At 48.1% G+C, this 23,343-nt stretch overlaps 3 protein-coding genes across 5 annotated transcripts; 1 reads left to right on the top strand and 2 right to left on the bottom strand.

Annotated features, from left to right (window-relative positions):
* Nucleotides 1–419: 419 nt before the first annotated feature.
* APOA2 (apolipoprotein A2) lies at nt 420–1,902 on the bottom strand. The gene is made up of 4 exons (XM_082667055.1): nt 1,828–1,902; nt 1,597–1,672; nt 1,199–1,331; nt 420–814 (listed from the first exon to the last, which is right to left on the bottom strand). Exons 2-4 carry the CDS (start codon nt 1,646–1,648, stop codon nt 682–684), a joined length of 318 nt encoding a protein of 105 aa, XP_082523181.1. The 5' UTR covers nt 1,649–1,672; nt 1,828–1,902; the 3' UTR covers nt 420–681.
* Nucleotides 1,903–3,728: 1,826 nt separating this feature from the next.
* Nucleotides 3,729–7,391, top strand: TOMM40L (translocase of outer mitochondrial membrane 40 like). Of its 3 annotated transcripts, none has more exons than XM_082678501.1 (10): nt 3,729–3,818; nt 4,049–4,299; nt 4,591–4,658; nt 4,960–5,052; nt 5,323–5,424; nt 5,572–5,677; nt 5,867–5,989; nt 6,151–6,227; nt 6,420–6,522; nt 6,662–7,388. In XM_082678501.1, the coding sequence occupies exons 2-10, from the start codon at nt 4,185–4,187 to the stop codon at nt 6,799–6,801; spliced, it is 927 nt and encodes a 308-aa protein (XP_082534627.1). In that variant the 5' UTR covers nt 3,729–3,818; nt 4,049–4,184; the 3' UTR covers nt 6,802–7,388. The 3 variants fall into 3 exon arrangements, with proteins under 3 accessions (XP_082534627.1, XP_082534626.1, XP_082534628.1); XM_082678500.1 differs by having other exon boundaries at nt 3,764–3,828; XM_082678502.1 differs by having other exon boundaries at nt 3,772–3,828; nt 4,149–4,299; nt 6,662–7,391.
* Nucleotides 7,392–7,430: 39 nt separating this feature from the next.
* On the bottom strand, nt 7,431–20,903 carry NR1I3 (nuclear receptor subfamily 1 group I member 3; the record flags this gene model as incomplete). The annotated part of the gene is given in 18 exon segments (XM_082657282.1): nt 7,431–7,573; nt 7,575–7,656; nt 8,516–8,621; nt 8,786–8,855; nt 8,857–8,906; nt 8,909–8,932; nt 9,211–9,302; nt 9,304–9,361; nt 9,562–9,672; nt 9,675–9,702; nt 9,926–10,011; nt 10,014–10,053; nt 10,057–10,094; nt 11,268–11,318; nt 11,321–11,382; nt 12,131–12,159; nt 12,896–12,948; nt 20,897–20,903. Coding segments are annotated over 18 exon segments (1,035 nt in total). The 3' UTR covers nt 7,431–7,525.
* Between the last annotated feature and the right edge of the window lie 2,440 nt (nt 20,904–23,343).

Here is a 23,343-nt window from a genome sequence, read left to right as displayed (position 1 = left end):
CATGAATAGCACCCAGGTAATAGTGGGGGACAGGCTTGGAATGGGTGTTCCCAGACAGGGGGTCTAGGTGAGAGGTTTCAAATGGAAGGATTAGAGTGCCTTCAGGGAGAGGAGTCTTTTATTGAAGGATGGGGGAAAGCACAGTGTTCCCCTGGCTCAGAAGGGAAGGGAGGGGCCTTGGGTGACACCTTTCATTTTGGGGAAGATTTCTCCTCTTCATAGTATGACAGAGGAAATTCTGAAGGGTGCTCTCATTTCCCGTGACCTTCAGGAGTCTAGGGATTCAGTTCATGAATCTTTTCATGCCTTTCAAGGTACCATGTCCACGGCAAAGTCTCTTTAGTTTCTCCTGCAGGGCCATTCCCAGGCCTGTAGAAAAATCCCTGGGGTTTGGAGAAGAGTCACAGGCACCCCTACTCTGTCATTTCCATCACTGGTCTCTTCAACCCTTTCTCCACCCCTTCACACCAAAACCCCTCTCCTGTAAGAAGCAGATTTCTCTTTGTTCTCCCTCCTCCTCTTCCTCCACTACCCCTACTTTTCCCAGTCCCCAAAACATACCAGGCTCACAACTTGATTCCTTCAATATTTATCGTAGAAAACAAGGAGTAGGTAGGAAGAGGAGCTCTAGGCCTGGCCAGTGGGTGTTCCAGGGGCCAGCTGGGGATGGAAGACAACAGTCTAGGCAACGCACTGGCAACAGGCAACAGGCGATGTTTTGAGGTCCAAAATACTGTCCAAGAAGTTAACCAGATCAGTTCCAGCCTTCTTGACGAGGGGCGTCAGCTGCTCCTGTGCCTTCTCAAAGTAGGCCCTGGATATGTGAGGGATTAGAAGTCAGGATGAGGGACTGGTAGGGGCCTTCTTGGTAGTGGGAGGTGAGACCCAAGTCCCCAAACCCTAGTGCCTGGTCTATCCTGGCATGGCAAAGCTCCTAGGGGGAGAGGCAAGCCCTCCGCTGGGCAGAGATAGAGATAGAACAGACCATACAGATAGAAATTCAAAGCCCAGTTCCCGCTACCCCTGTCTGTCCAAGAGGTCCATGGGATCTGTGGGGTGATGAAGGAATTTTCTCTACAATTTAAACCTCATCCTCCCTAACCCCCACCCCTTAGCTCAGTCTTCTGGAGGACCTCCCAGCTTCCCCTCTTTCTCTCCATAGCCCCCTGGTCCATGAACCCCCTTTGTTGAGACTTACTTGGCCTGGTTTGGAAGCTCTGAGCCCTTGGCCTTCTCCAGCAGGTCTTTGCCGTAGTCGGTCGCAGTCTGGAAGTACTGAGAGAACAGGCTCTGCAGATTCGGCAGCTCTGCCTGTCTCCGAACCAAAGCCCCTGCACACACACACACACATCCTCAGCTGAGTCCCCAACAATGAGTCCCACATCTCTGCCAGTATTCAGCCTCAGCTCTCAGCTCTCTCCCCAAACAGGTATCCAGCTCCAGGTCTTTGGATGCACTTTTCTGGACTTTAGAGAGGGAATGATTTTTCTTTTAAGCTCTCTGGTTGCCAGACCTGGGCCTAGGAGAACAGACAGATGGGCAGCTAGGACCCAAGCACCTTTTCCTCCTTGGGACCCCTCTTCATAACACACCCACCTTCAAGGCTACAGATGGTAAGGAGCAACACAGTCATTGGAAGCAGCTTCATGGTGTTAATGGAAGGGAAATTGGCCTGCGAACAGGTGAGGGCAGGGAAGGTCACTGAAGCGAATGGGCTTCAGCCCCTCCCCAGAGACCCCTACCTACATGTCCACGCCAACCTGGTTCCCTCCCTTTCTACAGTTAAATCTTTGGATGCTGCCCACACCTCTTACTCCCTTACTTTACCTAGTCAGCGTTGCTGTCCTTGCCGTCTGTGCCTGGCCTGGCTAGGGAGGCAGGGGCTATATATCTGTATGCTTCCCCACCCCCCTGTCAGGTGACAAGTACTTTGGAGGAGTCCAGGGGGGCAGGAGCTATACTGGAGTAAACAAGTTAGAGAAATGGGGGGAGGAGAGGACAGCACGTGGGGGACTCATGGTGACGGGGTAGGAGGCAGGGGGTGCAGGCCTTAATGGATGCCAAGGGGTATACTTTAGGCTTATTCAGGATCCATTCCTTTGGGGCCTGGGCCCAGTAGTCCTTGGATTTGAATGCTTCAGGAAGCAGGATTCCTAGGTTTTTTTTCTCTGGAAAGCTCTGACATATCAAGCCCTCAGCCCCTGGTATCTTTGTCCCATTATGGGTATATTTCATCTCCCAACCCTATCCCCCATCACTGCAACTTGGCAGAGAGGTACTGGGGAACAGAAGAAAGGACATAAAATCAGAGACGGGGTGAGGGGAATGCAGGTTAGGACAATAAAGGTTAGGGCCAGAGGCCAGGTGTGATTGACTCTGTACCTTTTTGAGTTAATGTGTAACGAATGAGATGGGAGAGAAAACACTGGAGCCGATCAGTGAGCACAGCCCACCCCCAATAAAACAAATTCAGAAAGCAGCCGGTGCCCTCCCCCTGAATTGGAGCGCTCTGGCGGGAAAAGAGGTGAATGAGAGGCTTCTACCAAGGATAAAGGTTGAAGGTCTCTGGGCATTTGATCACCTTACCGGTTCCAGGCAGTGGTCAGCCAATATGAGTCAGCAGGAGCCAAAGCAGCCCTCTGACCAAGGCCCTGACCCTTGTCCCAGCCCTGACTGTGAGGGAAGGCAGAGGTGCATTCCCCAGGCCCAAGGAATTTGGGTGAAACCAGCTAAATAGATATCAGAAGTATCTGTATCTTTCATCCTTTTGCCCTCAAAGTATACGTAGAGCATTCCTGGGAGATGGGAGTGGTGATGTGAGAGCTAGTGGGGAGGCGACCAGAGCCTAAGAAATCTTATTCTATCTTCAGCTATTCCCCTGTGGAGCACTTGGTTCTTGAAGGGCACTCCATTGACTTGTCTGTAGCTTTGGAGTGGAGCGCATTGAGGGCAGGAGTCCATATTCCTCGATTTTATTTGCCAACTCTGCCTAAGGAACCAGGGAAGGAAGGATTAACTTCAGGGGTCAATTGTTTCAGGGAATAGTTCTGCTAGAATTAAGGCTGCAGCCCCTGTTCCTCTACCCCAAATTCTCACACCCATTCCCATTCTACCAAGAGGACAAGAGCGCCAACTTTGAGAGGTGCAGACCTCCAGGAGGGAAGTGTAGGTCCATTTGCCTACGGAGAGCTGTACCTGTGCGTCGAACTCATTTGGAGGTGTACTGTGTACTGTTCAGGACTGCGAGGGGGAGTGCCCAGGGCCTGGGAGGGTGGGGGGCGCCTAGGGGTGTTCCGAAGCGGTGTTCGAAAGAAGTTTTCACAGTCGTTCCCTCCGCCACCCTTCACAAAACGCGTCTCCAGGCTATATGGTGGAGGGAACTTCAGTGGCTCAAGCTCCAAGATGCTCCCTCTAGTGTCTTGCACGCTCAAAGGTTTTTCCCGACCTTGGAAAGGCAGGGCGATCTAAGGCCATCTACTTGAGTAAGTCTAAGCAGCTACCAGCAAGTCCCGTCTGTCTCTGCAGTGCCGGGTTGGAGCTCTCATGATGAGAGGTCTGCCACTCCTTTGCGTCCTCCTCTCCCACTGGCCCATGCTCAGCGGCCAGGCAGCCTTTTTTTCTTTTTTTTTTAATCGATTGGGCGGAGCCCAATCAAGGGAGGGTTGGGTCTCTGAAACCTTTTTTTTTCGCCCGGTTCCAAGATGGTGTTCATGACTACGCTGGGAATGCAACGTGAAGCCGCAGTTCTGCCATCATTCAAGATGGCTGCCTCCATCAAGATGACCGGGGTGTGCCTGGGGGAAAGGGGCAGCATGATGGTATGAGACGGTAAGGGTTATTGCTCCATTGCAAACCTCACCTTGAGGCATAGGAATGAAGAGCAGAAAGGCTAGGAAGCTGGGTGAGGTCTGTGGTGGAGGCTAGGATTAGAGAGTGGGGGAGGGTACAGGGGTGACAGGTGGGGGTGAGGGATTAAAGATGGGATGGGAGTGTGCCTGGGGTTCAAGCTCCCCACCGGTGCCCTCTCCCCCCACTTTTCCTGTTCCAGGTCTAGCGTCGGACCATGTGGAAGTTTCTGGGACTGGGGAGCCGGATAATGGGGGGTGGGGCCCGTGCGGGGTAGAGGGAGCAATAGCGTCCTTTCCCAGGCGAACCCCGGCCCCTCCCCTGACCTCTGGACTGAAATGGGGAACACATTGGGCCTGGCACCGATGGGGGCTTTGCCCCGCCGGAGCCCCCGTCGAGAGGAACCTCTCCCCAACCCTGGGAGCTTCGATGAGCTGCACCGGCTATGCAAAGGTGAGAACTTGGCATCTAGGTGTCTCAAGTTGAAGGGGCAGAGAAGGGGAGGGTCTTGAATGGTGGGTGTCCAGTGATGGGAGCAGAAAAGGGGAGATCACAGCTGGGGCGGGCAGCCTCAGGGAGGATCAGGTGCTCAGTGCAGCGGAGCACTTCCTGTTACAGGACTTGAAAGGAGGTCAATTCCTCCAAAGCAGTTTCTATGGGATTGAAAGGGGAGACTACTTCATGGGGTAGGGGTTCCTTGCCTGTGCTTATTCCTTCCCTTCCCCTCCCCTCCACCCACTTCAGATGTATTCCCAGCACAGATGGAGGGAGTGAAGCTCGTTGTCAACAAGGTTCTGAGCAGCCATTTCCAGGTGCTCCCACTTTTCTGGCCCCTCCTTTCAATTCCTCCCTGCCTGTCTCTGGATCCTCTTCTCCTTTCCTTTGTGCTCCAGCCTTAGCCAGGCTATATGGGACAAAAGAGAGAGAATATGGGGGCTCTCTTTACTTTCTTTGCCTGTGGGACTTGTTGCTTTTAATCTGGTGACCCTCTGTATATGTTGTAATGTTTGGGTTTCTTAAAAGACCTGCTGGATGGGGACAAGATGAAGGGTGGGATGGGGGATTGAAATAGAGCAGAGATGCTCTCTCCTCCATTAACTTCTCTTTCCTTAGGTGGCTCACACTGTGCACATGAGTGCTCTGGGCTTGCCGGGCTATCACCTCCATGCGGCCTATGCAGGGGACTGGCAACTTAGCCCAACTGAGGTGAGGGCTCCACACACCTGGGTTATCTCCCTAAAAGCCCAGCTAGGACCCAGGTGTAGAGGAGGAGGAAATGTGTGTGTTATGAGGAAGAATGGGCAGGGCACCTCCTCTGTGTTTCTTGGGAGAGGGTGGGGAAGCATTTGTGATGAGCTGGGAGTTTGTCCTTGTGGCTCCACTAGGGGGCGCCGGGTACCGTTAAAGAAATCCTACATTTGGATTAGAGTGAGTGGTGCCACCCAGGTCAGTCTTACTCTGGACACTCTTCAACAGGTGTTCCCCACTGTGGTCGGGGACATGGACAGCAGTGGCAGCCTCAACGCCCAGGTCCTGCTCCTCTTGGCAGAGCGGCTCCGAGCCAAGGCTGTCTTCCAGGTGACCCATGGTTCCTGCCTTCATCTACTGAAGCATTTCCTCTTTCTGCCCCATGAGTGTCCTGCTCTGGGGGCTCAGGGAGAGGAGCAGAGGCAACAGTGATCATAAAGAGGGAGGGAGATTTTACTTCTCCCTCTCCCTACCCAGACGCAGCAGGCCAAGTTCCTGACGTGGCAGTTTGATGGCGAGTATCGGGGAGATGACTACACAGCCACTCTGACCCTAGGAAATCCTGACCTGATTGGGGAATCGGGTGAGGAATTGGTACAGGGTTCTTTTTGTCTTGGCTGCCCACTTGCTAATGCTGGCTATGCCTCTTCATGGTCTGTACAGTTCAGGGATTAGAAAAGAAACTTTCTGGGGCAGGCTGGGGTGGGGGGCTGCTGGGGGTGAGGTAGAGGGCCTGTCTCTGTGAGTGACTCCATGTCTCCCCACCCCACAGTGATCATGGTTGCTCACTTCCTGCAGAGCCTCACTCATCGGCTGGTGTTGGGAGGAGAGCTAGTTTATCACCGGCGGCCAGGCGAAGAGGGGGCCATTTTGACACTGGCTGGGAAGTACTCGGGTATGGGGTGAGGAGGAATAGTGACAGGGAGGGAAATTCTGGACTTGGCTGGGGTCCTGGCCTGTGTTCTATTACAGTAACGCTCCTTTTCACTTGTACTTTGGTTTTTTATTTGTGTGTGTGTGTGTGTGTGTGTTTTTGTCGTACTTCGGTTTTGACAGCTGTACACTGGGTAGCTACCTTGAATGTGGGATCAGGTGGGGCCCATGCAAGTTATTACCACAAGGCAAATGAACAGGTGAGTCTACTGATCCCATCCCCTGCCGCAACGAGTCCCTCCCAACCTCCACAGGCCCTGCTGACCCACTATTCTTCCTACCCTCGCTACATATACGTTTCATGCGCCCCTCCATTCTGCTGATGCCCTGTCAGGACTCCTCTAGTCTTCACTGAGACAGATCCCTCTCCCATCCTTGCCCATGGTTCTCAGGTTCAGGTTGGAGTGGAGTTTGAGGCAAATACGAGGCTACAAGACACAACTTTCTCCTTTGGTTACCACCTGACTCTGCCCCAGGCCAACATGGTATTTAGAGGTGAGGGTTATTCAGATGACATTCGGAGGTGCTGAGGGATTGGGGTGGGGGGCAGCGGGAGGGAAGCTCCGCCTTCCTCTGCTGGCCCCTTTCTCCGAGCCCTGTTAGATAACCTAGTGTATATTCTCTTCCCCAACAGGCTTGGTGGATAGTAACTGGTGTGTGGGTGCTGTGCTGGAGAAGAAGATGCCCCCGCTGCCCGTCACCCTCGCCCTCGGAGCCTTCCTTAATCACTGGCGCAACAGATTCCACTGTGGCTTCAGCGTCACTGTGGGCTGAGGTTGTCCCAGAGCCAGCCCCCATAACAGCTGGAACCTCTCAGTCAGGTGCCCTGGGGCCAGGAACTAGGCCCCTCTCAAGAGCCCACCTTGCTGGGTGACCTCTAGGTCCCAGGAGCAGAGTGGGGACAATACATGCCCTCCTCAGAACTGGAGCTGCCACAGAGGCAGCTGCTGAGGCAGTGGTTTGAGGCTCCCACCTCTGCCATCAGCCCCAGTTTCATCTTCCCATACTCTTATGGCTCTGGACTAAGGGAGAAGAATTAACGGGTCTGTCTGGCTGCATTTTCTCCCCTCACTCCCACCTCCTTCATTTCCTTATGGATTAAAGCTCCTAGCCTCTTCCTCTTCAGAGCAGAAAAATCTGCATGGCATTAGCTCCCATCCTGTTTTCCATCCCAGAGTTTCCCAAGGCTGGGAAAGAAGGGCTGAAGGGCTAAATCTTTGACCCCAGAAAGTGGGGCCCACCTATTCCCAGACGGAGCTTCTTTACCTCTTAGCCCTGGGGCTTCCTCCTTCCCCATCTTCTGTGCTTCCAGAGAACAACTTTGTCCCCGTGGCCACCCCTCATTCTCCCCATTACCGCATGAAGAGGCAGACATTGCTTTGATCTTTCACTGCAACCAGTGGGCTCCCTGTTTACTGGCTCCAGCCTCTGGTCCGAGCATTCTCCCCTTTCCAGTCCAGCGTGTCCAGGTGGTCTGGGGAAGGAGGCAGACTGGGCCTCAGCTGCAGGTCTCCTGGAGCAGTGGCACCATGGTGGACAGTCCCCTGGATGTTCTCGATTTGGTACCAACATGCATTGTTAATGCTTCGGAGATCAGCCAACCGGCCCAGCAGCTTCGCGTATAGAAACCTTTGGGGTCACCAGGGAAGGAGAAGAGAGATAGGCAGCTGAGAGTCTTGTCCTGAGGCCCTGACCCCCTAAACTGCCTCTCTGTGAAGCTAGGTCTGAACATTAGGGAAAATATGCTCTGATGTGACAAATGTATCAGAAGCTCCAAAGGTCCCCAGTGGGGCCTCTATCTGACACTGACTTCTCTCACCATGCCGTTTTTCTTGAACCCAGAGCTCAGAGGGCCGAGTGTGAAGGAAGCCCCAGACTTTGCCAGATATTCAGCTGTGTGGAATCCGAGGATCTGGCCTTCTAGAGCAGGTTCTAGAAGGTGGGTGTGTTCTATGGTATAAAGCAACCCTCTTCTGGCCAAACTGGCACATTGAGGAATAAGCAAGACAGAAGTGGAGTGCACTTCAGAGCCTGGTTAGATCATGGACTGTTGAACCAGGGGCTGGCGTTGGCCATGAAACTGAATGACCATAACTTCAAGGGGAATGAAAAAGGAATTGGACCAATGGAGAAGGAGGGGAAGGGCCAAGGAAAGAGAGTGAACAAGATTCTTGAAAGTCTGTTTTAGGCTGGAGGAGTTGGATTGGTGAGGTGATGGATGTCATCAATCTCAGGAATGCTATTATACCGAGCCTGTGAGCTACTACTTTGCATCTCTCCTGAATAAAAAAATCTGGGAAAAGTGAGATGAAACAGCAGTAGGAGCAATTTGAATGCCGGAACTCTATGAGATGGGAGGGAAGGACTAGACCCTCAGGGGCCCTGGTTTCCCAAAGGAAAGGACAGTAAAAGCACTCATCCTGAGTTCAGTGTCTCCCTAACTCCTTCCCACCCTGGCGCAGGCTCCACGTGTCCAGTCCCACTGTACCGGTCCCGGGGATTTTGCTGCTGGCCTTTGATATAGCTCTGCAGAGTCAGCGCTATCTCCTCTTGCAACTGATCAATCCCCTCTCTCTGGGTTATCCCAGGCCGGTCTGTAAGATAGGGAGTGGGGAAGGACAAGGTGGGAGGTTGCGGGTGGCCTGCATGGTGCCCCGGGGAGCCAAGACTGGGATAGACCCATTCCACAGGTTTGAAGACTAAAAGGCCTGGATGGATGGATTCAAGGAGCTGGGAGTTTGGGCAGAGGTGGTGGAACAAAAGCTTCTGGGCTTTGAGGGATGCTTCCCAGGAGAGAAGAGGGCCATGGCAGCCACGAACGCATACTCCAGGCTCCTGGAGCTGCAGTTGGCGCAGTGTCCTATGGAAACCGAAGAGAACTCCAAAAACTCTTCCTGGAACCCCACTGTGGGTTCCAGGGACACGGGCTTCAGTAGTTGTGTCACACGGGCTTCGTAGTTGTGGCTCTCGGGCTCTAGAGCACAGGCTCAGTAGTTGTGGCGCACGGGCTGAGTTGTTCCGCGGCATGTGGGATCTTCCCGGACCAGGGCTCGAACCCGTGTCCCCTGCATTGGCAGGCGGATCCCTAACCACTGCACCACCAGGCTTAGGAGCCTTCAGGTCACCTCGCCACGTACCATACCGAAGGGATGCATGTCCTCTACTGTTCTAGCACCATCTCACCATGCACTCCATCTTCTACTGTGTAGCAAAGAAGCCCGCAGAGGAAGTTTTGTGTTTGGAGACACAAAGTGGCATTGAGTGCAATGTGACATTTCTACAGCTGCTTCCTTGAGAAGGGAGATCTGGTCCTCCATGGGCCAGAGCAGGAAACCTGCTCTTTAGACTCTAGCCTGAACTTCAGAGAGGGAGAGGAACTCCCAGTTAAAAGCTGGGAATTCAAGACCTGCTACTTGAAAAGGCTGAGGGAAGGGTTAGTTTGGTTAGTGACCTTTTTTGGGGGCGGGGGTGGTGGTGAGGGTGGGATTATAATTTATTGGAGTGTTTTCTTCCTGAAAGGTAAGGGGAGGTCACATACCGAAAGGGGCAGGTCCTTGGTGAGCCTGATGATTTGCTGTACCATGAACGTGTTGATGTCTGCGAAATGTGTGAGCAGAGGCAGTGCAGGGAACTGGGTGGACAGCGCTGGTGATGGAGGAACAGATGAGCTGGAGGCTGCAGAGATCAGAGCCTGGGTGAGAGGCCCCGGTCCTAGCGATCTCTTTTAGGCCTCTCCAGCTTTATCTTGGAAGGGTTCCGGGCTAAGGAGTCTGCCTCGGCTGGGGTTCTGGAGAAGTCCTGTCCTCTATTGGTGCGTGGCACGCGGCCCCCTCCCTCAGGCCAGCCTCCTTGGGCACTCTTTTGGTCATATTTCAGCTTGAATCCTGGAAATGCTCTCCCTGAACTGCACGAACTGGTCAAACATGGCGCCCACGTGGCGAACTTGGGCCCCCAGCAGTGTCTGGAGTAGCTCTTTCTCCTCAGCTGCATCGATGCTTGCCGTGCCCGCCGCTGGGCCTGTCTTGCTTACCGCAACGCCCGGGCTTCTGCCGATGCGATCATTGTGCCTGGGGAAGGGATGTGACAAAACTATTGAGACTAGCAGAGAGCACCTTCCTCTGTCAGCCCCTGGTCTGGGGCCCTCGGACACTGCGTAATGAAGGACGCGGGGAGGGAGGAGAGTTCTTGAGGCCTCCTTGGGCTTGGCTGAAGTCCCAGGGGCTCCAGGTGGTAGGGGATTCCTGTACACTTTCCCCGACCTGTGAGGCACTGCAGCAGAAAACAATGCACTGTGGGAAGGAAAAAAAGGATGGACAATAAAGTGGGAATAGTATAAGGAGATGTTTGACTTCTGGGGGAGCACTGAAGAGGGAGGGCTTGTGATACCAAAAACATCACCCTATGTTTGCATAGCTTTATAATGTCAAAGCTTCTGAGGTTAAGTCTCACTGAATGAAACAATCCTGTGGGTGGAGAGGGCAGGTGTTATTATCCATATTTTTCAGAAACAGACTGACATTCCAGTGACAGGTCCAAGGTCACAAAATACTTAACGTGATGTAGACTGAATTCAAGATTTTTTGACTTCTACAGTTTCCTTTCCACTGCTCCATATTGAAAAGCAGTGTGACGTCATGGAGAAAGCAAGGGTCTGGTGAATACTGACTCTACAACTTTTCAGCCGAGTGGACTTGGACAAGTTGATTTCTGTTACTTTAAGTTGTGAATATGAGTTACATTATCTTTTGGGGGCAGAGCCTTATTACCTGGCACAGAGAAAAAAACATTAAATAATTCAACAACTATCAAGTACCTACTAAGTGACAGGCACTCTATTTGAGAGATGGAAGAGTAAAATCAAGCCATATAAATATCTAGGGGAAGAGCATTCCAGGTAGAGGCAATGGCGAGTGCAAGTATAAGTTACAACAGTCTTGAGAAGAGTGTGCTTGGTGTATTTGAGAATGGCATTGACGTCAGTGTGGCTGGGATGGGTTGAGCAAGGGGAAGAGTCGGAAGTGAAATCTGAGAGGTGGTATGGAGGAGCTGGCCCATGAGATCATGGACCATAAGAGAGAGGAGGAGCCCTTGGAGGTTTTGAGCAGAATAGTGACATTGTCTGACTTGTTTCACAAAGCTTACTCTGCCTGCCCTGTGGAGAATACGCTGTGGGAACAAGGGCAAAGCATAGTCAGTGGAGGAACATAGTGGATTCTCGGGATGGAAAGGGGCCAACTCACTGTCCTTCTTCATGCCAGCATCTAGGCACTTCTGCAACCTGCAGGCTGGGCCTTGTTGACCTTCCAGCTTCCAGCAAAGGGGCACGTGAGACCTGTGCTTTTGCTGACTGTTTGCCTGAGAAGACAGAGACATTGTGAGGGTTGGGGATGGCAGCGAGCAGGTAGGTATGTGAGGGGCTGAAATGAAATGGTCAAAAAGAAACTATGGGGCTTCCCTTTTGGCGCAGTGGTTGAGAGTCCGCCTGCCGATGCAGGGGACACGGGTTCGTGCCCCAGTCCGGGTCGCACATGCCGCGGAGCGGCTGGGCCCGTGAGCCATGGCCGCTGAGCCTGCGCGTCCGGAGCCTGTGCTCCGCAACGGGAGAGGCCACAACAGTGAGAGGCCCGCGTACCGCAAAAAAAAAAAAAAAAAACTATGGTGAGAATTCCCTGGCAGTCCAGTGGTTATGAAACAGGAGGGAAGGGGGCAGGGCACAACCTTTGAAAGAATGACATAGCCCAAGGACATGACATAAACTGATTAGAACCAAATGGGTCCAAGATGGCAGACAAGTCGAGTTCCACTAGACCTTGAGCCTCAGTATACGCTCACTGTAACACATCAGCAAGCTAAATGACACACCCACAGGGCCATGACAGTTCCCAGGCCCACCTGGGATCAAAAAGTGGGCGGTGGTCCAATTCCTGGAAATCCCCGCCCCTTCCTGAAATAGCTGGAATACTCCTCCCACTCATTAGCATATGAAAATACCCACCGCTATAAAAACTGACAACCCCAGACCCTGGTGCCTTTTCTCACCTTCTGAGGTGGCCCACACTTTGTGTGGGGAGTGCGTTTCTCTCTAAATAAATCCATTTCTTACCTATCGCTTTGTCTCTCACTGAATTCTTTCTGTGATGAGACATCAAGAACCTGAGCGTCATTAAGTCCTGAAACCAGGTATGTGATCTCAGTTGGAAGACCGTAGGTTTTGGCCGGGTTCGAGTTCTGGCCGAGAGGGTTCAAGTCCCGATCTGGGTCTAGGCTGGGTTCGAGTCCCAATCTGAAGCGCACCGTTTCAGTTAGGACTATGCGCTTTCACCGCCGAGGGCCTGGGCTTCAATCCCTGGTTGGGGAACTAAGATCCCGCAAGGCAAGTGGCCAAAAAAAAAAAAAAAAAAAAAAAAAATCTGTGGTGACATGGGCTACTCTGAGCTGTGCCCAGAGGTCCCTAGGGGTAGAGAGGATACAACGCATCTCAAGCATTTCCAGGGGGGCACAGAATCAGTCAGGAGAGCCTAGTTGGTGCTGTACTAGTTTGGTGCTTTGCAGGTAGTGAGTACCCTTGACCAAGGGGTTGTGTCCATAGGACAAGCACTCAGCCTTCCCTCTGTTATTTTGCCTCATGTTTATACAAGTGTTGAGGTTGGCAGTTTGCAGCGTGCTAGCCACAGGGTAGTCAGGCTTCAAGATGCAGGAGTGATGTAACTGGACAAGCTTGGGCATGTGCCAGGGCTTAAAGGCTGCCTGGCAGGCAGTTTGGGAGGGCGTTTCTGCTGGGGAGGAGGTTCTCACCTGAAGAAACCCTTGCAGTCCTCAGAAGTCAGGGCCTGGAAGGGATGGCCTGTGGCTCAGTTCCTGCACACACACAATTCCTCTGCTCATCCTCCTCACGGACCATGGCTTCAGGTGTTGCAGTGGCTGTCACAGGCCCCTGAATGTCAGAGGGGTTATCAGTCGGCTCTGGACCACCCTTGACCTTCTTCCCCTTCTGCAGAGCCTCTTCCCAAACCTGCCCTCGGCCTGACCCCCTGCATTATCTGCACTTAATTGCTTTTAGTCTCTGGACCCCGAAAGTTTTCCTACCTGCTTCTCTTCCCACTCTGACCCTGCTTTCCCCTTGAGCTCAAGAGCTGCTAGTGTTTAGAGTTAGGGATTACGGCCCTCAGTATCTGGAAAACAAGGATAGAAACTGCTCCTTATCAGATCCATGTAGATGTTCCCTATTGCTGAGGAGAGAGGGAGAGAGCAAGCTTTTTCACATGACGTATGTCAACAGTAAAAGAATAGGCATGGGCTTCCCTGGTGGCACAGTGGTTGAGAGTCCGCCTGCCGATGCAGGGGACACGGGTTTGTGCCCCGGTCCGGGAAGATTCCACATGCCGTGGAGTGGCTGGGCCCGTGAGCCATGGCCGCTAAGCCTGCACGTCCGGAGCCTGTGCTCTGCAACAGGAGAGGCCACAACAGCGAGAGGCCCACTTACCGCAAAAAAACCCACAAAAAAACAGAAAAACAGAATAGGCATTACAATTGTACAAAGCTCCCAAAAGGAAAGTTCTTCAAAAGAGACTGGGGGCTAATTAAGGGCTTATGTAAAGAGCTAGAAGAGGTCCCACTTCCCGAGAAGGGAGGGCTGAGAATTAAATCAGAATAGCCTCTAAAACATTAGATATATGGGATTGATCTGGGGCCTCTTGCACCAGAGCTGGCATCATGGGAGTGTGCCTTGTGCAGTCACACAGGCTCTGTGCTCAGAGGAATCTTGGGCTTGGTTTAATGCTCTGATATTGCCACTGTCTTGAAATTCTTTTTTTTTTTAAATAAATTTATTTATCTATTTTTGGCTGTGTTGGGTCTTCGTTGCTGTGCACGGGCTTTCTCTAGTCATGGTGCGTGGACTTCTCATCGCGGTGGCTTCTCTTGTTGCGGAGCATGGGCTCTACGCGCTCGGGCTTCAGTAGTTGTGGTACTCGGGCTCAGTAGTTGTGGCACACGGGCTTAGTTTCTCCGCGGCATGTGGGATCTTCCCGGACCAGGGCTCGAACCCGTGTTCCCTGCATTGGCAGGTGGATTCTTAACTACTGTGCCATCAGGGAGGTCCTGTCTTGAAATTCTTAATGATGTTTGAACAAGGAGCTTTGCATTTTCATTTTTCAGTGGGCCCTGCAAATTATGTACCTGGTTTGTATAGAGCCAAGATGAAGGACATCTAATTAATAAGTTTAAGAATCAGAAGTAGGAGCCTTCACTGGGGTTGTCTAGTGCTCAATAGACACTGAAGAATATTTTTGCAAGTGTAAAGAGTGTGTATGTGTCCAGATGGCCAAGAGGCAGTTGAAAATATGCTCAACATTGCTAATTATTAGAGAAATGCAAATCAAAACTGTCATGAGATATCACCTCACACCAGTCAGAATGGCCATCATCAAAAAGTCTACAAACAATAAATGATGGAGAGGGTGTGGAGAAAAGGGAATCCTACTACACTGTTGGTGGGAATGTAAATTTGTGCAGCCACTATGGAGAACAGTATGGAGGTTCCTTTAAAAAACTAAAACTACAGCTACGGTATGATCTAGCAATCCAACTCCTGGGCATATATCTGGAGAAAACCATAGTTTGGAATGATACATGCAACCCATTATTTATTGCAGCACTGTTTACAATAGCCAAGGCATGGAAGCAACCTAAATGTCCATCGACAGATGAATGGATAAAGATGTGGTACATATATACAATGGAATATTACTCAGCCATTAAAAAGAATGAAATAATGCCATTTGCAGCAACATGGATGGACCTGGAGATTATCATACTGAGTGAAGTAAGTCAGACAGAGAAAGACAAATATGATATCGTTTCCACATGGAATCCAAAAAATGATGCAAATGAACTTATTTACAAAACAGAAACAGACTCACAGACAGAAAACTTACGGTTACCAAAGGGGAAAGATGGGAGGGAAGGATAAATTGGGAGTTTGGGATTGACAGGTACACTCTACTATATTTGAAATAAATAACCAACAAGGACCTACTGTATAGCACAGGGAACTCTGCTCGGTATTCTGTAATCAGCTAAATGGGAAAAGAATTTGTAAAAGAATTGATATATGTATATGTATAACTGAATCACTTTGCTGTACACCTGAAACCAACACAACACTGTAAATCAACTATAGTCCAACATAAAATAAAAATTTTAAAAAATTTAAAAGGTGGGAATTTCTAAAAGAAAAAGTGGGTATGTGTGTATACACATACACATGCACTCTCTCTCCCAATGTTTATGAACAGAAGAAGTAATTTCAAAAGCTATTTGGATGTTTTGGGGTTGGGTAACATGTTGGATACATCTATGTTGGATAACTCCGATCCCACACACACTGGCATAAGGTCCAAATCTCAGTCTTTCACTTTGAAAGGTCTTTCTCACTGTACATCTCCCTGGGTGTTTGCTGTTTCTGCACTAATATAGTCTTCTCCCACTAGAATACAGCATTTTTTTCTTTTTTTTTTTTTTGGCATATCATCTGCTTCTTCAGTTAAGGGTTAAATTATAATTAATGATGCTCTAACAGTGAGTTAAAAGCCCAAGTGGAGGCTAGAGCCATAAAAATACATTTAGAGAGACAGAGACAGAGAGGAGAGATTGGGTTAAAAAGAGCCTTGTTTAGGTCCCCTTCATCTCAAGTAGGTGTAACTTCCAACTATGTATAATTTACTGCATTTGTAGTAAGCTGAGCTCCAGAGAACACAGGTGCTTGCAACTGGTCCTTGGGAGTCGGTGAGCATATTTATGCATATGCATCTGTTGGTATCTTTGCTTGAGTGAGACTCTGTGAGAATTCACGCTAACTCATTCAATCAACAAATACTGACTGAGAACCTACTATGTATTAGACACTAAGGATAAAAAAGGTGAATAAGATGCTTTCCTGCCCTCATGGAGTTTAAAGGTGCTAGTGGAGAGACAGACCTTTAAATAGCTATAAAGAAATATAATCAGGAACTGCCTTGGTGGTCCAGGGGTTAAGACTCAGCACTTCCACTGCAGGGGGTGCATGTTCGATCCCTGGTTGGTGAACTAAGATTCAGCATGCCGGGCGGCACGGCCAAAAAAAAAGAAAGAAAAGAAATATAATCCTATCAGTGATGACGCTATGCACAGAGCATTCTGAGACTACAGAAGAGGGGCACCTAATCCTGCTTTGGCAAAGAGGTGTTGAGGAGGAGGCAGGAAAGTCTTCCTGGAGGAGTGACAGCTGAGTTGATTTTTAAAGGATAAAAAGGAGTTAGCCAGATACAAAAAAGTAAATACGGTAGAACCACGAACAGGTCTTTCTTGCTGGAGCATAACATTTCAGGCTGGAGTGGGAAGAGAAAAGTCTAGAGAGATGGGGTATGAGGCTGAGATGTAGGCAGGGCCAGTTCATGGGAGACCTCGTGTGCCAGAGAAAGCAGCTGAAGTCCATCAGGAAGCTTTTAAAGGGTAAGATGGGAAACGACATGGTCAGATCTATTCTAGATATCCAACTACTGGCTGTTTGGGAGATAGATTTGAGGGGGCAGGACTGGAGGCAAAGAAACCAGTTAGAAACTCTTGCCATAAAGTAGGTGAGGGATTAAGCCTGATCTAGGATAGTGGTAGGATATAGTGGAGGAGAGGGTTTTGAAAAATACCTGGGAGGTGAAATAATTGGAACCTGGTGAGTACTAGAATGTCTAGGTTGAGAAAGAGGAAGAGGTAAAGATGACTCCAGGTTCCTAGCATGGGTGATTGAGTGGATGGTGTTACCACCAACTGGGAGAGAGACTACAGGAGGAGTATACGGCCCTCCCTACTTGGGCCCCTATCCTTTTCCACAGTTGCAGATTTACTCTAGCAATAAGGTATTAAGTACCCACTCTGTGGTGAGGCACTATGGAAAGGGATAAAAGAGAGGGTTCCTATTATCAAGGAATTTACTGTCTGATTATGGAGATTGCATAAGTAAATGGAACTCCTAGATCTTACAAGGAAATATATAATCAAACTCTAAATTGTGTGGTAAAGATCATGTATCATATCATAGGTATTAATTGCTTCATTAATTTGTTCTTATTATGAGCAGTGTACTGTGTAAGAATCCTTACCAGTGTTAACCCTGAAACATAAGTAATATCAACACTTTACAGATGAGAAAACTGAGGCCAGAGAGTTTAAGTAACTTGTACAAGGATTACTATACCCAATAGTTTATTAGATGACTTCACCTGGATGTCGCACAGGCATCTCAAATTCAGTATGTCTACAGTGAAGCTTTATCATCCCTAAAGCACAAGCAACATAATAAAAAAATAAGTGGTACTGCATCAAACTAAAAAACTTCTGCATAGCAAAAGAAATGATCAACAAAATGAAAAAGCCACTTACAGAATGGGAGAAAATATTTGCAATCCACACATCTGTAAAGGGGTTAATATCCCAAAAAAATAAGGAACTCATACAACTCAATAGCAAAAAACCCAAATAATCCAACTTTAAAATGGGCAAAGGACCTGAGTAGACATTTTTCCAAAGGAGATATTCAGATGGCCAACAGGTACATGAAAATGTGCTCAACATCGCTAATATTTATGGAAATGCAAATCAAAACCACAATGAGATATCACCTCACAACTGTTAGAATGACAATCATCAAAAAGACGAGAAATATAAAAATTGTGAGTCACTATGTTGTACATCTGAAACTTATGTAATACTGTTCATCAACTATACCTCAATAAACACACACACGCACGCGCACGCGAAATAAGAAAAGAAATAACAATTGTTTGTGAGGATGTGAAGAAAAGGGAAACTGTGTGCACTGTTGGTGGGAAAGTAAATTGGTACAGTCACTGTGGAAAAGAGTATGGAAGTTCCTCAAAAAATTAAAAATAGAACGACCATATGATCCAGTAATTCCGCTTCTGGGTACCTATCTGAAGGAAACAAAATCACTGTCCTAAAGGGATATCTGTATCTCCATGGTCTTTGCAGAATTCTTTATAATAGCCAAGACATGGAAACAACCTAAGTGACCATCAATAGATAAATGGATAAAGAAGATGATATATATATAATATCTATTTAATATATGATATATATTTAATTCAGCCATTAAAAAGAAGGAAACGCTACCATTTGTGACAACATGGATGGACCTTGAGGGAATTACGCTAAGGGAATAAGAGAAAGACACATACTGTGTGATCTCACTTATATGTGGAATCTAAAAAAAAAAAGCCAAAGTCGGGGACTTTCCTGGTGGTCCAGTGGTTAAGACTCCGCCCTTCCACTGCAGGGGGCACCAGTTTGAACCCTGGGGGAACTAAGATCCCGCATACCACACAGGGCGGCCAAGAAAAAAAACAAACCCAAACTCATAGAGATAAAGATCAGATTAAATCAGATTGGTGGTTGGCAGAGGTGGGGGGAGAGGTGAAGCTGGTCGAAAGGCACAAACTCCTAGTGATGATGTAAATAAATTCTGAGGTTGTAGTACACAACATGATGACTATAGTTAACATACTATATTGTATATTTGAAGGTTGCTAAGAGAGCAGATCTTAAAAGTTCTCATTACAGGGAAAAAAATTGTAGCTGTGAGGTGACACATTTGACAATATATACATATTAAGTCATTATGATGTACACCTTAAACTTACGCAATGTTACATGTCAATCGTACCTCAGTAAAACAAAATGGAAATCATTGTCACCTCCCACAAACTAATTTCTCCTACACAACCTAACTTGGTGACTATCCCAACATGAGGAAGTATTGCGTTGGCCAAAAAGTTCGTTTGGGTTTTCCTGTAAGATGTTATGGAAAAACCCGAATGAACTTTTTGGCCAAGCCAGTAGAAAGAGCATGTGGCTTGGAGTCATACAGACTTAAGTTCAAATTTCGACTCCGGCTCTTGCTAGCTGAATCACTTTTTTTTTTTTTTTTTTTTTTGGTTCCTTTCCTAATTATTTGAAGTCACTGAGACCCAGCTCCATGGGAGTCAGATATCATCAGGCTGGGCCATTCCCAGACTGGGGAAGGGAGGCTGACTTCCTTTTCCTAGCTCAGTACTGAATTAGGGAGAAGTTCAGACTAGAGGAGAGATGCTCTGGCCCAGGGCTGCCCCTTCACCTGGGGCCCAGGGATTGCCCTGAGCCTTCTTTTTTTGTTGTTGTTTCCTGACCAGGGATTGAACCTGTGCCCTCGGCAGTGAAAGTGCAGAGACCTAAACGCTGGACTGCCAGGGAATTCCCTGGCCCTGAGCCTTCCTGTTCTTGGAGAAGTCCACCTTGCAGTTCTTTGAGATGGGGCTGTCTTAGGAACACACCTCTCTGACCTTGCTCTTCTTATGTACAAAAATGCTCCCCAGGCTTCATGGTCTCTCCCACTGAACAGACTGAGACTGGGGGATGTGCTGCAGGGTGCCCCTGGCATTCACGATGAACAGGCTTTCAGGGTTAACTGATGTCCTTACCCTCTTCCAACATACCTGTCCTAGGCCAGGCTCTGAAAAACAACTGTGTTGGTTGTAGCCTGGTAGGTTAAACTCTCTGAACTTTGGTTTTCTTATCTGGAAAAAAGGGTTTAATGACACCCACCAGCTGGGTTTGTTGTGAAGATTAAATAAAGTGATATATGTAAACTTCCTTACACAGTGCTTGGAACATGGAAAGAAGTCAATACATATTCATTCTCTTACACTCTTCCTTTCCTTCTTTTCCACTGCTGTCCTCTCCCTGATGTCAAGCCAGAAGGTGGGGAGTCACCTAGCCCCTTTTCTCTCCCTCCCTAAAAAAGATCAGATTCCATGCCCTGTCATTCCTGTCTCCTGGCCTCTACATGCCCACTACCTCTTAGCTGAGTTCAGGCCCTCATCATTTTCCACTTATCACTGCAAGTAGTGGAATTAAATTATTCTCCCTAAGACCAGCTTCATCTATTTCCAACCCATCCTCCATGCTGTTGCTATTTCTAAAATGCAAATTTGATCATGTCTCTCCCCTGCTTAAAATTCTTCATTTGCTTCTCATCACCTTTGGGATAAAATCCAATCTCTTTGGCATGCCACACGAAGTGCTTTGTGATCTGGTCCCTATTTATCACTCTGCCTTCATCTATCCCACTTCCCTCCCCTGACCTAACACATCATACTTTGTGCTTAAGCGCTCAGAGTTCCCTGAACAAGCTATGCTCACCACCCCTGAACATCTGCCCTTATTATTCAGCCTGATTGGAACTGCCGCACACACCCCACTTCCAAACCACCACACACACACACCCCCACCAGGTTCCCTTGATCCTTTTGGCCCTTCGGGCCTGAGCACAGCAGGTCACCTCTGGGAGCCTGTGGGTTAGAGCTACACGTCTGCTCACACATTTGTCACAGCACGTATCACACTGCAGAGCAACTGTCACTTTCTGACTGTCAATCAACTGTGAATTGAAGTCAAGAGCTGCATCTTTTATCTTTGGATCCTTAGGGTCTTGAGTACTCCAAGCGCAGATAATAAATGTTTACAGAGTGAGTAAATGGGCTGGGATATGAATTAAGGTCTGATTCCAAACTCACGCTCATTCTATGTGGCATCATGTTATTATTTGAGAATGAATTCATTCATTAAACAAATACTTAATGGGTATCTATTTTTCCAGGCATTTTTTAGTAAGGTACATCCCATGTCATCTGGGTCCATTTCCTGTTTCCTTCTTCGCTGCTGTCTTTCATAGCTGATTATCTTTTGCTGTTCTGAGTTTCTGACAGGATACTCATTGGTCTTTTAGTCTGATTCCTGACTCGTTTCTGACTTCTGAACAATTGCTGCCTGCTGTTCTTACCTGCCATGTTTGCAGTTGGCATGTGGTCAACCTCACTCAGGTGTCCACCGAGCCAAGTTTCCAGTCGGCCTGCTTTATCCTATTCGGCCTCCCAAGTTTTGGCACAAACACTTCTTTGAATAGGAAGGGTTCAGGCTACCTCCTTTCCTTTGTTTCCTGTAATCTGGTTTTGATCTTTAAATTCACCAAAGATCTCCGGTGACCTGTTGAATTCAATGGGCTTTCTCTTATGTTTCTCCCAATCAACCTCCCCATTGCTTTGACTCCCTGACAAGAGTCCGCCTACTGATGCAGGGGACGCGGGTTCATGCCCTGGTCCGGGAAGATCCCACATGCCGCGGAGTGGCTGGGCCCGTGAGCCATGGCCGTTGAGCCTGCGCGTCCGGAGCCTGTGCTCCGCAACGGGAGAGGCCACAGCAGTGAGAGGCCCGCGTACCGCAAAAAAAAAAAAAAAAAAAAAATGAAATGTCTTTTCTCCCTATAGCCTCTATGATGTTATGTGCTCCTGATTCTCAACCTGTGCTTCTAGTAGCTCTTTTTTCTTTCTCCTCTGTTGGTTTCTCATTTTTCCTAAGGCTATTGGTTATGGAAAACTATGGGTTTTTCTCTAAGTCTCAATTTCAACCTCCTCACCTTTCTTCTTCTATGTTCTTCCCTAATATAGATAACACAAGGCTCTGTTAAAATGTAAAAATAGCTCACATTTTAGCATCACAGTTTACAGAATGCCTTTACATACCTGATTTCATTTATCCTCATTCTAGTATGTGAATGTCTTCACAAATTAACTCCGGTTCCATGCATGGGATCTTGCTATTCTTAGTAGCTCCTTATGATGCCTGTTCAGATTGTTATTCTCATTCTATTCTTTCTTCTGGACTCTCACTGCACTTGCCCAGACTTCCACCACAGCACCCATAATGATATTGCACCTTCGCGTTCACATGACCATCTCTCCCCTTCTAGACTGTAGGCTCTATGTCATGTGGGTCTTCTTTTCCCAACACCTAGCATAAGTCCTGGCCATAATGTGTGTTTAATAGCCAGTGAATAATTGAATAACTCCCAATTTTCTGGTCCCGATTCCAAGAGTCACTTCGAATCCTCTCCTAAATCTTGTTATTGATTCCTTATGCCTTAGGTTTCTTGATGTTGTCCCTTTTCTTCTGTTACTGTCACTATAGTCACCCAGACTGTTGCACTTTGTACAATTATGACATCCCCATCTTTTTCTCCCTGCTCTTGGTCTTTCTCTTGTCAAATCAGTCCTATGTTTTCCTTGCAAGTATAATCTAAAAATGCCATTTGTACCAGGGTAAGGTTTAAATTCCTTATTCTGACATTCAAGGCCCTCACACATCTCCTGCCACTTCCCTACCATAAACCTCAGTCTTCTTTCACCATTTCTTTCTTGTTATCACCCAGATGTCAGATCGACACCTTTTCCTCCTTCCCCCCTTCCTTCTAGCATTTGTCTAAATTTTAGCCTTCCTTTATCCAGCCCAAATCCCATTTTCTCCAGGAAGCTTTTGACTCTTTCAGTCCTAGACAATGTCTTTCTTCTTAGACCTATACTATTTACTGTTATACAACTTACTGTTGTAGCATACTTGGGCATTTAATCATCTATGGCAGGGATTGGCAGTTTATGGCCTGTAAGCCAAATCTGGCCTGCTGCCTGTTTTTGCACAGTCTGTGAACTAAGAATGGTTTTTACATTAAAAATGTAAAAGAAGAAAAAGAATATTTCACAGCACATGAAAATTATATGAAATGCACATGTTAGTGTCCACAATAAAGTTTTATTAGAATATAGCCACACCTATTTTGTTTAGATATCGTCTATGACTGCTTTCAAGCTATAATGGGAGGCTCAAGTAGTTTAACTATAGGGCCTACAAAGCCTAAAATATTTACTCTCTGGCTGTTACAGAAAAAGCTTGCTAACCTCTGATCCAAGATCTTGGATTCTCTGTATAATCTTTGCATCACTGTTCAAGAACTTTGGAGAGGTCTGCTTCACTAAAGACAATCATTTCAAGGCTAATTAGCTGTTCCTTAGACAGGTGGGGGAAGCCAGAGGGTAGGCTGCATAAAGTAGGTGCTAGCCTACTTAGAATTTAGTAACTTAGGCAACCAGATTCCCATTGGAAAGTGAGAGTCAGAAGATCCCAGGTAGATGGGGGAAAAGATGTGATCTTCTTTTCCATCTTCTCTGTTTCCGAAGTGGCAGAGAAAATGTAAACACACAGAGGGTCTCGCTAGAGAAAGGGTATTTGAGGTCTTATCTGAATCTGGTTGTTGAGAAGGGATCAGTGGTTGCTGGCTGAGAGAAGCTCAGCTATTAATGACTCAGTTATTACAGGCCATGATAGAAACTATCAAAAGGGTGTAACGGCTAACGCTGAAAGTGTTTGGCTTTGGCTGACTGAAGCTCTAAGTAGGCT

Source organism: Grampus griseus (genome assembly GCF_964374135.1).
Source record: "Grampus griseus genome assembly, chromosome: 1".
Lineage (NCBI taxonomy): Eukaryota > Metazoa > Chordata > Mammalia > Artiodactyla > Delphinidae > Grampus > Grampus griseus.
This window is presented reverse-complemented; position numbering and strand designations above follow the sequence as displayed.

Coding starts and splice junctions, on each gene's coding strand:
- TOMM40L (XM_082678502.1), top strand. CDS start 4,185: ATGGGGAACACATTGGGCCTGGCACCGATGGGGGCTTTGCCCCGCCGG. Junction 5,053..5,322: donor GGCAACTTAGCCCAACTGAG/GTGAGGGCTCCA, acceptor ACTCTTCAACAG/GTGTTCCCCACTGTGGTCGG. Junction 6,523..6,661: donor GGCCAACATGGTATTTAGAG/GTGAGGGTTATT, acceptor CTTCCCCAACAG/GCTTGGTGGATAGTAACTGG.
- APOA2 (XM_082667055.1), bottom strand. CDS start 1,648: ATGAAGCTGCTTCCAATGACTGTGTTGCTCCTTACCATCTGTAGCCTT. Junction 1,332..1,596: donor TACCATCTGTAGCCTTGAAG/GTGGGTGTGTTA, acceptor GTGTGTGTGCAG/GGGCTTTGGTTCGGAGACAG. Junction 815..1,198: donor GAGCTTCCAAACCAGGCCAA/GTAAGTCTCAAC, acceptor TCACATATCCAG/GGCCTACTTTGAGAAGGCAC.